This window comes from Rana temporaria, chromosome 4 (assembly GCF_905171775.1).
Source record: "Rana temporaria chromosome 4, aRanTem1.1, whole genome shotgun sequence".
Lineage (NCBI taxonomy): Eukaryota > Metazoa > Chordata > Amphibia > Anura > Ranidae > Rana > Rana temporaria.
In genome coordinates, this window is record NC_053492.1 from 322,038,558 (window position 1) to 322,054,257 (window position 15,700).

The 15,700-nt window shown below is 44.4% G+C and overlaps 1 protein-coding gene across 1 annotated transcript in view; it reads right to left on the reverse strand.

The window, feature by feature from the left end:
* The window catches only part of CEBPZ (CCAAT enhancer binding protein zeta), a 173,040-nt gene that overhangs the window by 120,901 nt on the left and 36,439 nt on the right, over positions 1 to 15,700 (reverse strand). The window contains 1 exon segment of the mRNA XM_040347790.1: positions 7,793 to 7,907. Coding sequence (XP_040203724.1) covers positions 7,793 to 7,907 — 115 coding nt within the window.

Genomic DNA, 15,700 nt, shown 5'->3' on the forward strand with positions numbered 1-15,700 from the left:
ACATAATGGGACGTCCCACAGCAATGCTCAATGAAGGGTGGGAGACACAGATCAAGAAGGCCACTACGGACAAGAAGCCCTATGCTGCTGCCTGCAGCACACTTCGCCCAAAGGTGGCATCCTCATGTACTTTCTCATCTATTTGATAGAATTTGGAAAATGTGTGGACTGAAGACCAAGTTGCAGCTTTACAGATCTGAGCCAACGAAGCCTGGTGATGCACTGCCCATGAAGCAATTATCACCCTGGTAGAGTGCGCCTTAACAGAAAAAGGGAGGAGTCCTGTACTTTAAACCATAAGCTTGAATAATTGTTTGTCGAAACCACCTGGAGATGGTGGGTTTTGATGCCGCTCGTCCTATCTTGGGATCATCTGGCAAAATTAACAAAACATCCGTTTTGCGTATCTGAGCGGTTGCCTGCAGATACACCTTTACTGTTCTCACATCTAGAGATTGCAATAATTTTTCCTCCGCTGTCCGCAGATCCGGAAAAAGAGAAGGCAGAACAATGTCATGATTTAAATGAAAAGCCGACACCACCTTAGGTAAAAAGGCAGGATGGGGGTCGTAGTACAATTTGGTCTTTGTGACAAATTAAATAAGGCTCTTTGCAAGAAAGAGCTGCTAATTCAGATTCTCTTTAAGCAGAAAATTGGCCTTTTTGATTGCCATCTCTTCTGCTAGAAAGGATCAGAGGAATCTGGTGAATAGGTTCAAAAGGTTGCTTTTACAATACTGACAAAACCAAATTCAAATCCCTGGGCACAAGGGAGACTTGACTGATGGATTTATCCGCAGTACCCCCTGAATGTCCGAACTAGGGAATGAGATGCCAGCGGTCTTTGAAAAAGAGACTGATAGAGCCCGATATTTGACCCTTGATGGTAACTAAGGGGTAACTTCATATCCACTCCTAACTGGCAAAAGGCAAGAATCCTAATGTCATTCTTCTGAGGATTCCATTTCTTGGTTTCACACCAGGAAACATATGCCTTCCAGACTCTATAGTAGATAAGCCTGGAGGCTGGCTTTCTAGCATTAGGAAGTGTAGAAAGAACTGGACCAGAGATCCCTCATTTCTTCGAAATGTGGGTCTCAGCAGCCAGACCGTCACATTTAGGTTTTGTAAGGAAAGACGGAACACTGGACCCTGTGACAGCAGGTCTTGACGAAGCGGAAGCTTCCAAGGTTTTCCTACCGCCATCTTTATGATCTTGGCGTACCAGGGTCTTCTGGGCCAATTTGGGGCCACTAGGATTACAGGAATTCTTTCCTTCTTGATCCTGCAAAGTAGCCTCTGTTAGAGAGCGACCGGAGGAAATTCATACAGTACAGACCAAAAGTTTGGACACACCTTCTCATTCAAAGAGTTTTCTTTATTTTCATGACTATGAAAATTGTAGATTCACACTGAAGGCATCAAAACTATGAATCAACACATGTGGAATTATACATAAAGTGTGAAACAACTGAAAATATATTTCATATTCTAGGTTCTTCAAAGTAGCCACCTTTTGCAGCAGACATCTCTAGAACTGTTAAGAGGAGACTGTGTGAATCAGGCCTTCATGGTAGAATATCTGCTAGGAAACCACTGCTAAAGAAAGGCAACAAGCAGAAGAGACTTGTTTGGGCTAAAGAACACAAGGCATGGACATTAGACCAGTGGAAATCTGTGCTTTGGTCTGATAAGTCCAAACTTGAGATCTTTGGTTCCAACCCCCGTGTCTTTGTGCAACGCAGAAAAGGTGAACGGATGGACTCTACATGCCCGGTTCCCACCGTGAAGCATGGAGGAGGTGTGATGGTGTGGGGGTGCTTTGCTGGTGACACTGTTGGGCATTTATTAAAAATTGAAGGCATACTGAAACAGCATGGCTACCACAGCATCTTGCAGCGGCATGCTATTCCATCCGGTTTGCGTTTAGTTGGACCATCATTTTTCAACAGGACAATGACCCCAAACACACCTCCAGGCTGTGTAAGGGCTATTTGACCAAGAAGGAGAGCGATGGGGTGCTGCGCCAGGTGACTACCTCTTGAAGCTCATCAAGAGAATGCCAAGAGTGTGCCAAGCAGTAATCAAAGCAAAAGGTGGCTACTTTGAAGAACCTAGAATATAAAAAAAATATTTTGTTGTTTCACACTTTTTTGTTATGTATAATTCCACATAGTTCATAGTTTTGATGCCTTCAGTGTGAATCTACAATTTTCATAGTCATGGAAATAAATAAAACTCTTTGAATGAGAAGGTGTGTCCAAACTTTTGGTCTGTACTGTAGATCAGAGAGAACCGATTCCAGGGAATTTTTAGAGCATCCGATCCGCAGGCTAGAGGATCTCTCGTCCTGGCTACAAAGTTGTCCAACTTCCTGTTGAACCTGGAAGCTAGCAGGTCTACACCCAGGGTCCCCCATCTCTGGCATATGGCATGAAAGACATCGGGGTGAAGAGACCACTCTACTGGTGACAGCTGCAGGCCACTCATAGTCCGCTTGCCAGTTATCTACCCCTGGAATGAAGATTGCAGAGAGACAAGGAACATATTCTCCTGCCCATGTCATGTACATTCACTTTTATTATACTATTTGTACTTTATTTGTACCATGCTGATACATCCGCTACTATCCCTTCCCTCCTTTGTTATGTTTTATTTTTTGTATGACCTTTTAAAATCAATAAAAAGGTTTTGAAAAAAAAATCTGATTCACCTCCTTCTGAGCACCCTGACTCCTTGGTGATTGATGTAAGCTACTGCAGTAGCATTGTCGGATTGAATCCGAACTGGGTGGTCCTGTAACCTGTGTGTCCAGGTTTTGAGGGCCAAGTATACTGCCCGCATCTCCAATATGTTGATGGGCAGGCTCCTTTCGGTTTTGGCCCAGGTTCCCTGGGCTGAAGCTTCTTCAAACACTGCTCCCCAGCCCATTAGGCTGGCATCCGTAGACACCACTTTTCAGGTGACTGGGAGAAAGGATCTTCCTTTCCGCAAGATCTTGGTCTTTAACCACCAACTGAAGCTTTGGCGCACCTGTGAAGACAGGCACATGGGTAAATCCAGAGCTTGGATCTTCCTGTTCCAGGTGGCTAAAATACTGCCTTGAAGTAGTCTCGAGTGGGACTGGGCATAAGGGACAGCCTCGAAGGAGGCCACCGTCTTCCTTAATAGCCTCATACAAAGGCGAATAGACGGCCTTTTCTTTGCCTTGACCTTGTGGTTCAGGTCCTTTAGAGACTTGGATTGTAACCTCTGAAGGTAGGGATCAATGAACAATTGAGAAGGGGTCGTACCATCATCCAGATTGGACTCAGCTGCCTACCAACCCCACTCTCTGCGGTTTTGCTTGGGTGTCTCCGGACTCCTCCCCTATGGTGACCGAGTGTTCATCTCCATTGGGACACCAGCCCCGCCTTTGGGGCTGTGTCCTGTCTGGAGATCTTGCAGTGTAGGCCTCCGCCCTTACACCGTGGGACACTGACGCATGCGCAAAACGATTGGGCCGACGTCATGCGGACGCCCAGACCCGGCGACGCTGTATACAAACGTCCTTTGACTGGTGTCAGCTGTGCCGGATAGGGGTTTATAAGCAGGAATTCCCAGATTTCTACGCAATGGATGCTGGACCCCGGGAATCCTGTGGCCTCACCCAGCCCACAGTAAGTCCCCATGTTATTTTACTCCTCCAGCGAGCCCCTTAGCCTCCCCTTCTTTCACCCTTCTCCCCCCTCCTCCACTTTTTCTTATTAACGCTGTGTGTCCTCTATTTAGGTGCCACTGGTAAGCTTCACTACCCTGAAGCCACCGTGGGATCCATTGTGTTCCCCCTCCCTCTTGGGTCCATTACCATGGACCCTCCCTGTGGAGGTCATATGTGGCTCCCCACACATGCCTCAGTCTGGGCTCCCGTTCCGGGGGCCCCCTACATGAAACACATTTTTGAATTCAAGGTAATATTTTTCACTTCCCCCTCTCTCCTCCCATCTTTCTTCACCTCCCAGTCCTACCTCCATCCCCCCTCTCTTCCCCCCCCTTTCCTCATCCCCTCCTCCCTTTCTTAACTACCCCCCCCACCACTGCCCTTTCTCACCACTCACATCACCCCCATTACATTATTCAGCACCGGTTGACATCACACATTTTGCACTAACCCCCCCCCCCCCTCCCCTTATCTAAGGCCTGGGTTTATTATACTAATTACCATACTTACCCTTTTTACCCGACAAGTAGGTCCATCCATACTCACGCGTGCCGCCTGGTCACCATACAGGACCCTGTTTGGTGGCACTCGCCTGTGGGGTTTTCTAGGTGAGCAGCTGAGCCCTGTTCCCCAACTTATGCTCTGTAAATGTTTTTCAATGTATAACTGTTTGTCATTTTAATTTTAGACATGCTTCTGATGAAGCGGCTGAAGCCGCGAAACTAGTCAAGATATTGTCATGATTCCTAACCCACTATCCTTCTCCCCCTCCTGGGGATTACCATACTGGTGTTTCGTTTGTCGTTAACTCTTTTAATTGTGTACCCCCTGCTGTGTCTTTACTGATGCTGTATTTAATAAATGTTTTTTATATTTAGAATTGTTTTTGTACATTTTATATGTATGTTACCAGTACCGTGATAGTCCAACAATGCCCCCCCCCCTTTTTTGGCTCTGTGGTTTGGGGACCTCAGAACCAATTTCACCATGTCCTTTAGAGACTTGATCTTTGGCTCTGGCAGAAATACCTGGCTTTGGGTGGGCTGTGTCTATGATCGTGCCCAAATACTCTACCCTTCTTTGGGTTTGTAGAGGATTTTTGTAGGTTTACAATCTATCCTAAATGCTCCAGGTATCTTATTGTGGCGAGCACGGCGTGATCTAATCCTGCCACTGACTGATCCATCACCACAAGTAGATCGTCTAGATAGTCGGTTATCGCTATGCCCTCAGGATTTGCCAACAGAGGGGCTAGTACCTTTGTAAATACCCAGGGCGTAGTAGCCACACCAAAGGGCAGAGCCACAAACTGGAAGTGGCGATGTTCTACCACAAACCTTAAGAATTTTTGGTGAGTGGGATGGATAGGAACATGTAAATATGCGTCCTGGATGTCTATAGACACCATGAATTCTCCACCTTGTAGTGTCGGCCACTGATCAAATAGTTTCCATTCAGAAATCCAGGATGGGTCTGACTTCTCAGTTTGGTTTTGGAATCACAAAGAGGTTTGAATAAAAACCTGAACCTTGCTTTTTTAGAGGTACTTCTGTGATCACCCCTTGTGACAGCAAGTGATCCAATCCCTTGAAGAAGGGCGCTCTTTTTAGTGGATCTTTGGAGAGCCTTGAGCTTCGGAACTGAGAAGATGGGATCTCTCGAAATTCCAGCTTGTATCCCTAGGGATACTGTGGATACTATCCACTTGTCCTTGATTTCTGTCTGCCATGCCGCTGAAAACTGCAGAAGCCGCCCCCCCCCCCCCCCCACTCGGCCGAGCGGGGGCACCTCTTCATAAAGAGGCTTTGGGGTTTTGCTTGTTGGCTTTTGAACCCAACTGCTTCTTGTTCTTCTGGGCCTGGTCTTCTTTAGCCTTTGTGGCTGGCTGAAAATGCCGTTGCCACTGGCTGAAGGTAGATTTACCAGGAGCCGGGGAGAGAGAGAACGCTTACAAAGGGAAGACATAATACTAAGCAAAAAGCTGAGGTACCACAACGCATATACTACTGTGCTCAGTTTAGCAATCTACATAAAGTATGCAACTTAAAACACAGTTTCAGCCATAGAGTAGGTGTCTCTCTTGGGAGTGCCACACCAACCACATAGAGCTTATGTGCCCCCGTAATGCTGCTGTGTGTCAAGAAAGAGCGGCCGTCCTCTGTCCCTTCATGGCTCCTGTATTGAGCACCATCTTTCAAGTCCACGTGCACGCTCGCGACCCGATCCTCCTCCGCCGCCGATAAAGCGTGCACCCTTGCACACGCAACCTAGGGCAAATGGCGGCTATCCTGGGGCGAGGGGAATCTCCTCCTGCTGATACATCTCTGTGGTGTTCTTACCCAGCGCCTGGAGGAGAGAAGCGGTAGCCGTTCTATGGCAGAGCTCTGCAGCGGAGGAAGTGTGCTTTTCTGTGGGATATGAAACTGTTTGGAGCATGGCGAGTACAACTCAGCTCTTTCCTCCCTCAAGTGGCGAAAAAAGACACCTTACTCAAATATTAGAAAAAGGTCCTTAAGATTGTTCTTAGGATTCCTTTTTCTCTTACCTTTATCCCTGCCACAGGTTTTCTGCTGAAATTCAGACAGCACCAATCTTCACCCATCACGGCGGGTTTTGTGTGCCAACCTTCAGGGATACGAGTTCCTATTAAAGGAGACCTCTCCCCTGGGCCTTGTAAAAAAAGACTCTTACCAGGACTTTTAGCATAAAGAGCGAAAGTGCTGGACCCTAGAGCCCAGTCCTCCGAAGAGAGACATTACAGGCGACGCCTCGTGCATGAGTCCCGGATCCCATCCAGTTTCAGTGTAAATTATTTGGAGTCTTGGATGGATACGAAAGCATAGCTTTTTTTACCCCCAGGGTGTCTCTTTGGCAGAGCTTTCCTTTAGCACATCCTACTCGCGTCCAACACCTTAGACACTGGTGAAAAAACTGAGGTGCTTCACTGATAGGAGGGGTTATATGGAGGGGAACGGTCTTCAATGAATTGTCCAATCACCACTGGTGACCCTTAACCCATTATGTAATGAATGGCTCTGTGTCCAGTGTACGATAAAGAAATACGATTTACAACCGCTTCATTTATCTTACACATAAGGAAAAGCTTCTTCACAGTAAGAGCTGTAAAAATGTGGAATAGGCTCCCTGAAAAACTGGTTCTAGCCAGCTCAGCAGGTTGTTAAACACACGAAATGCATTCTTGCATAAAAAAAACATCACTGGATATTAACATTTATAGGTAATAAATAACAGGGATTGTTGATCTAGGGAATATCAGATTTCCCACTGGGGGTACAGGACAAAAATATACCATGCTTTTATAACTTTAAGGGTTTTTTGTTGCCTTTCTCTCGATCTACTGTGGGTATAGCATTCTGTGTATTTTTTTCTTTCATGCTTGCTTTTTGGCTGAACTTGGACTTGTCTTTTTTCTTTTTTTTACCCAATTATGTACCGTATTTATCGCCCTATAGCACGCACCCCAAACCTAGAAGGGAATCCTAAGGGAAAAAAAAAGAAACACTGATAGTTTAGTTACTTACAGTTGCCCGGCGTCCATCGGCGGCCTTGTCCGGTCCATCTGCGGCATTAGTGGTGTCCTCCCCGCTTCTCCCACGCTGTTTTTGAACGCCGACATATACCGAGCGCATTACACTCGGCCACGCTCGGCTCCTCTCCCATAAAGGCTAGGAGGCGGCACAGGGCGTGACCGCGAGCGGAGCCGAGCGTACCCGAGTGTACTGCACTTGGTATATGTCGGCGCTCAGAAAGCGGGGATCGCGCATAACGCGCACCCACGATTTCCCCCCGATTTTAAGAGGAAAAAAAGTGCGCGTTATACGCCGATAAATACGGTAACTATGTAATATGCATGCATTTTAAATAAAGTATGCTTTCATCTTTCAATAACTGTGCTGAAGGCCAGTACTGTAAATGTTTATGCAGATGTTTTAGATCTGTGTGGCACCATGCCCACAAGGGCACCCTATTGATCTTTATGGAGGCATAGCAGAAAAGACTACATGAATCCTGCAGCTCTACTACGAGGCATGCTGATATTTTCTAGAATTAAACAAACAAATCAAAATTTACCATTCTGATGTATCCAAGAAGCAGATGCAACATTTTCGGATTCTTCTGTTTTGCTCTGTTCATTATCCTCCTCATCTTCTTGAATGTCATGAAAATGTTCCTCTTCATCCATTTCCTAAAACAAAATATTGAATTGTCTAATTTAAACAAGAGTTTATATCCAAAGTTACAGACCACATACTAAATGGCTCTTGCAAATGCAGGATCCTGTATAAATGCAGGTCAGACACGCACACCAGAGTGACAGGAATAACTCTAGGGCAATCATTTAGGCCTCATGCCCACGGACTGTTTAAAAAAATGGGCTGTAAAGCTAGTACAGAAAAAAACTGCGCTAAACAAATTAGGCAATGATAAACCAGAAGGCTGCAATTAGGTGGTATAAACACGATTATTATAAGTAGATAGAAACTGCGCCAGCAAAAATTTACTAGCAACCAGAGGCTAGATAAAAAAATGGATGCAAATAAATATAGATTTCAAACACATAAATTAAACAAATGTCTCAAATTGTGCCGATTAAATCTCATTGGTGTCCGCAATCAAGACAGACAATGCCACAGTGAGCTTGACATCCGTGAGAAACCGCCACCACATGGAAAGCGGCTTACCAAAATGACAGGCTTATACAGCATTGAAAAATGTAGTCTCCGTCCACAAGTTGAAACACTGGATTACAGGAGCCCCAACAATGTATCTTCCGATTGCGAGGATGCTACACGATTTATACATGTGGTCCGTGGATCATAAAATATACGGAAGAAAACGGACCATAGCATAATACCGTTTAGGCCAGTTTATTAAAAAAAAGAATATTGTACTTAAAGACTTGCAAAAGCAAGTGTATAAAAACAAATGCCGGCCGGGACTATAGGAGTCCTTCCTCCTTCACATTGAGCGCGGTGACGACGAGACGAGACATACATTTCAGCCTTGTATAGACAATACACCAATTGTTATTAGGCGTCGGCTGCAAAAGTAGCCAGAAAGGGACTAAGGGCGTTGGAAAACTTCAGCTGTTCAGAACGAGGCAATTAAGGCCTCTATAAGTAATAGAGAATTACCACTTTATTGCTGCATCCTGAGGCTGAGTGAAAGAGAGCAGTAGCTGAAAGTCTTCGGAGGAGGAGGTGATTGATTTTTCTGTGTGTATGACACAGACTATTGTTTTTCTGCTGTATGACCAGCAGTGTCTGCCCAGCACTAGGCTGTGCCAGACTCCATAGATAGGTTCCTGTGTGGTGAAGATAGACACCCCAAGTGGCCAGGGTTTATTTTAGGTTTGATTTTGTTTATGCTGTTTGGATGCTTGCTTTTGTTTCCAGCAAGATGGAAGAATAAACCAAAATCTTTGTTTTCAACCGTCTTCGACTGCCTGTCTGTATAAATTCAGTGTGTAGTGAACCCATGAACCCATCCAAGGGGTCACACACCCCGCTACCGAGCTAACCCCTTACACATGGTGGAGTGCCGCAGGCAGTTAAAGTAAACCCTTTTACATGGAGGAGATACTGAAACAGCTGGCTATAGCAAATGCAAATCAACAGCAGACGAATGCAGGTTTGCAGCGGAGCATTGCAGCTCAACAACAGGCTCACACAGCTCAACAACAGGTTCACTAAGAGAGCATTGCAGCTCAACAGGCTCACCAAAAGAGCCTTGCAGGCTTGGAACAGAGACACCAGCAGCAAATGGAAGCCATCGTGAAACAGCTTCAGAGACAGCAGACAGAGGCTGGGAGTCAGGCCAGTAACATACCGACTTTTCGGGTAAGACAACTTATTGCCAAAGATGACTGCAGATGAGGACCCTGAGATGTTTCTGACCACGTTTGAGAGAGCAGCGGAAAGAGATAGTTGGCCTAAAGAACAGTGGGCTGGACTAGTGGCCCCCCTATTATCTGGAGAAGCCCAAAAGGCATATTTTGATTTGGAGCTTGTAGACGCAAAAAACTATGATCGATTATAAGAGGAAATATTGGCACGTTTCGGTGTAACCCTGGATGTCCGTGCTCAGCGGGTCCACAATTGGAGTTAAAGAGGAAGCCACCACGGTCGCAGATGTATGACCTCATCCATTTGGCTAGGAAACTCTGTCCAAACCAAAAATTTTGGAGCGAGTAGTCATGGACAAACTTCTTAGGTCTCTTCCTAACACCCTGCAGAAATGGGTGAACCATGGTGGTCCGGAAACTGCTGACAAACTTGAAGACCTGGTCGAAAGGTACCTAACAGAGAATTTGTCCTCTTCCACCAGAGACGCACAGACTTTTCACCCCAAGACCAGAGCCTCCCCACCTATAGGTAAGACTGCATCAAGGGATGGGGGTTGAGAGAGGTACCAAGGAGCAACTAGAGGAATTATCGGGACTACTGCTAATGTTTGGCGAGAGCGGCCTAGAAGACCCATCCCACAGGAGAGGACCAGAAGGTTGATTTGTTACCGTTGCCGGGAAGAGGGACATGTAGCAGCGGTTTGCCCAGCGGGTGATGAACCCATGCAGTGTGACTTTCTGACAGAGACGACAGTCCCCTTTTGCAACCACATGCACTGCAGTAAAGGGAAATGAGAAACCTTTATATAGAATGTGCTTAGATGGTAAAAATGTTGTCACTGAGCAATTGATGGATCCCACATTGCTAAGAGCCCGGGAGAATGTAGGGAAGATAAATGGGGAGTTAGTTAACCCTGACGAGAGGGTTGCCCTCCCTTACTTCATTATTGAAAGGGACCTGTTATATATCGAGTGTCACAGAGGATAGAGGACACCATTGAGCAACTGGTAGTGCCTAAACTGTACCGCAAGATGGTTTTGGAACTGGCCCATGGGCATTCTTGGGGGACATTTGGGAGCAGAAAAAACCCGGAGAGGATCACCCAGAGGTTTTATTGGCCTGGGATCACTAAAGAAGTGGAATTGTACTGCTCTTCCTGTCCAGTGTGTCAGATTACTGTACCCATGCCACATTTCCGCAGTCCGTTGGTACCCCTGCCCATTATCGAGGTCCCTTTTGAGAGGATCGCCATGGACTTGGTTTGCCCCTTACTGAAGTCCACTAGAGGGCACCAGCACATTTTGGTAATAATGGACTATGCTACCTGGTACCCAGAAGCGATTCCTCTCCGAAAACACCTCTGCTAAAACAATTGCCAAAGAGTTATTTCAGGTTTTCAGCCATGTGGGTCTTCCTAAGGAAGTCCTAACTGACCAGGGCACCCCGTTTATGTCCAGGGTGACCAAAGAACTTTGTAAACTCCTGAAAGTGACCCAATTACGTACATCAGTATATTACCTTCAAACAGACGGGTTAGTGGAAAGGTTTAATAAAACCTTAAAACAAATGTTGAGGAAGGCGGTGGATAAAGACGGAAAGAATTGGGATTATCTGCTCCCTTATCTGATGTTTGCAATAAGAGAGGTTCCCCAATCGTCCACAGGGTTCTCTCCGTTTGAGCTACTGTATGGGAGGCACCCCCGGGGGCCTACTGGACATTGCCAGGGAAACATGGGAGAGTGAGAGTTCCCCTCATCGAAGAGTGATTGAAAATGTGGTCCAAATGCAAGATAGAATTGCCCAAGTGATGCAGATTGTGAAGGAACATTTAGCCCAAGACCAATCGGCTCAACAAAGGATTTACAATCGTGGGGCCCAGGTTCCTTTGCACCTGGCGATAGGGTGTTGGTACTGGTCTCCACGGTCGAAAGTAAATTCCTAGCCAAATGGCAGGGTCCATATGAAGTGTTGGAAAAAATGGGAGTGGTGAATTATAAAATTAGCCAACCGGGAAGACGAAAACCTGAGCAGCTCTATCACGTAAACTTGCTGAAACCATGGAAGGATAGAGTCCTAGGTCGCCAAGACTACCCGATTTTCTGCTCCATTTAACCTGGCTGTCCCTGAAGTTGGGATAGAGGAGACTCTATCCAAAACTCAGAAACAGGAGGTTAAAGAATTTGTGCTCCGTAATAAGGAGACGTTTTCAGACCTGCCAGGTTGGGTCTCCGGAGTTGAACGTGACATTATCACCACACCAGGGGATAAGGTCAAGTTGAAGCCTTATAGAATTCCAGAAGCCCGGCGAGAGGCAATTCGCCAGGAAGTAAAAAAAAAAAAAAAAAAAAAAAAATGCTTGAGCTGGGGGTGATAAGAGTCAAATAGTGATTGGTCCAGTCCCATTGTCTTAGTACCCAAACCAGATGGAAGTTGGCAGTTTTGTAATGACTTTCGCCGCCTGAATCAAATCACTAAGTTTGACACCTATCCTATGCCCCGCATAGATGAACTGATTGATCGTCTAGGCACTGCCCGGTACATGACAACGTTAGACCTGAGCAAGGGTTATTGGCAAATTCTCCTCTCGGAGTCGGCCAGGGAAAAAACAGCATTTATAACTCCAGACGGATCTTTCCAATATTGGAGGATGCCTTTTGGGTTACAAAATGCTCCCGCAACATTTCAACGCACCATGGATAAGACCCTTCGGCCTCATCGAGCCTATGCTGCTGCATACCTCGATGACGTTGTCATCCACAGTGAGGATTGGGAATCACACTTGCCAAAAGTTCAGGCTGTGTTGGATTCCATCTGGAAAGCCGGGTTTACAGCCAATCTAAAAAAAAAATTACCCTTGGGCTAGAAGAGGCGAAGTATCTGGGGTATACTATTGGAAGAGGTCTAATCAAAGACCCAAATAAACAAAGTTGAGGCTATTCAGGATTGGCCCCGTCCCACCAACAAGAAACCGGTTTGTGCATTTTGGGGATCGCGGGCTATTATCGCCGCTTTATCCCCCATTTTGCTCCCCTGACCAATTTGACCAAAGGGAAGGAGTCTGTAATGACCAAAATGGACTCCCGAAGCAGAAACAGCTTTTCAGGCTTTAAAACAGGCCTTATGTAGTCAACCAGTTTTAAATTCGCCTGATTTTTCACGGGACTTTGTGTTTCAAACAGATGCGTCAAATGTGGGCTTAGGAGCTGTACTGTCTCAGATTATCAAGGGAAGGAACACCCTGTTATGTACCTCAGCCGAAAGTTGAAGGCCCATGAGGAGAATTATGCCACCATTGAGAAAGAATGTTTGGCGGTGAAATGGGCTTTGGATTCTCTCCGGTACTACCTCGTGGGTAGACAGTTTGAACTGGTGACGGATCATGCCCCATTGAAGTGGATGGCACAGAACAAAGGGACCAATAGGAGAATAAATAGGTGGTTCCTGGCCCTCCAGGAATTTAGTTTCGTGGCAACGCATCGTCCCGGTGCTAAAATGGGGAATGCAGATGTGTTGTCCCGAGTGCATGTCTGCCTGGCAACCTGTGTCCCAACCCTAGGGTTGAAACAAGAGGGGGGGGGTATCTGACAGGAAGTCAGGTAAATCTGTGGGTGTTGTCAGACGGGACATACATTTCTGCCTTGTTTAGACAATACACCAATTATTAGGCGTCGGCTGCAAAAGTAACCAGAAAAGGTCTAAGGGCGTTGGAAAACTTCAGCTCTTCAGAATGAGGCAATTAAGGACTCTATAAGTAATCGAGAGGATTACCACTGAATTGCTGCATCCTGAGGCTTTCTGAGTGAAAGAGAGCAGTAGCTGAAAGTCTTCCGAGGAGGTGATTGATTTTTCTGCGTGATAAAAATCAAGAGACTATTGTTTTTCTGCTGTATGCCTAGCAGTGTCTGCCCAGCACTAGGCTGAGCCAGACTCCATAGATAGGTTCCTGTGTGGTGAAGATAGACACCCCAAGTGGCCAGGGTTTATTTTATGTTTGGATGCTTGCACTTGTTTCCAGCAAGATGGAAGAATAAACCAAAATCTTTGTTTTCAACTGTCTTCGACTGCCTGTCTGTATAAATTCAGTGTGTAGTGAACTCATCCAAGGGGTCACACACCCCGCTACCGACTATATATATATATATATATATATATATATATATATATATATATATATATATATATATATATATATATATATATATATATATATATATATATATATATATATATAAAAGCTATGCATCCAATTAGATTCCTCTGATGAAGTCACGTGACGTGACCACACGCGTCAGGAACAGCACACGTGACCGGAAGTGATGCGAGTCTGTCCACCCATTCGTTTGGATGATATTTTAATCCCTGCTTGGTTTTATTTTATACATGCAAGCGCATATAATTATATTAAAAACTCATTGATTTTAAAAAAAATACCCGTTTCTGCTCCCCTTAATTAGCCTCAATCTAATGTTAAAAAAAAAAATAATAATTCGGGTGAACTCCTGCTTTAAGTTACAAGGGTACATAAAAACACCATTATACAATACATGAACCGATTTATGGTCATTCAAGACGTGTTATTGTAGTTCCTATAGTACATTTTAATCCTACATGTTTCGCTGTATGGCTTCCTCAGGGACAAACATGGTTTTGTGACTACTATATGAACAAAAAGCAAATTACAAACAATACATGTGATGTTATATCAGTAAATACCAACGCTATACATGGCATATACAATAAATGTAATGAATTTTATCCATAGGCAAGAGTTCCCTTAATAGAGTCATACCTCAATGATAGAAGGTAAAATCCAGTTATTGCCAAGCACAAAGAAATAGGAGTCTGTCTGGGTGGCCCAGATGTAACAGATTAGAACCACCCAAAAATGTTGGATCTTCCGCAGGGAGGGCGTGTGTGAATATATATATATATATATATATATATATATATATATATATATATATATATATATATATATATATATATATATATATATATATATATATACATACATACATATACACATACACATACATACACACACACACACACACAATGTGTGGACATGATACAAGAAATGGTCAGAAACTGCAGGTGTGTGTAATACACACACACACACACACACTAATATATATATATATATATATATATATATATATATATATATATATATATATATATATATATATATATATATATATATATATATTACACACCCATTTAGTCTCAATATATAAGATATAGCCTAGAGATTAATAAGAAAAATGTATAATCACCTTTACTATATAATATTATTCCATGTCAAAGCAACGTCTATATAATCACTACAGGGGATGCCGGGAGCCCGAGTAAACACTAGACGGCAAGAAACATTCAGATAAATCCCTAATGGGGCTGACAAAACTGCCAAATACTAAAAGGGAAAAAGTTTGAGCATGAATAAAACACGCTTGCCTTGCCAAATGAGGTCAATTAAAGCTAGACAGAGTTTGCCTGTGCACAATACAACCAACCTGACCCGTTAAGGATCCACAGCCCATCGCACAGGGGCCCGAGATGGAAAAAAGCCAATTGATTTGAGATCAAAGTTGTGGTAAAGGCCTACTTGTCTACTTATCGGCATCTCCATTCTGTGTTCAGATATTAAGGATACATAATCCCTAATCCTTTTATAGAACGGGCGTTTGGTTTTACCTATATAAAGGCTTTGCACTGGTAGGTCATAATATATACAAACCCCCAATGGATTGACAAGTAACTGTTTCAGTGTCCACAGATTTGACAAGAGCACACTGGGACCCTTGGTAATATTGGACAGTAATTACACTTTCCACATGGATATGTTCCAGGTATTTTGCTTCCAATTGGATCCACACACATGTAATGGCTGGCTACCAAATCATCTCATAGTGACCTAGATCTCTTATAAGAAATTTTTGGGAATCGTTTGATGTACTTGCCGATTTTTGGATTGGCCGTTAGTAAATGGCAGTACTTGTTGCAAATTGCCCTGACTTTTGCATGATGTCCATTGTATCTAGTAATAATCCTAGTAGATGATGTTTTAGTATGTTTTTTGGGCTTGTATATCAAGGTATGTACATCTAAAGCTCTAACTTTATTGAAGGCTTTC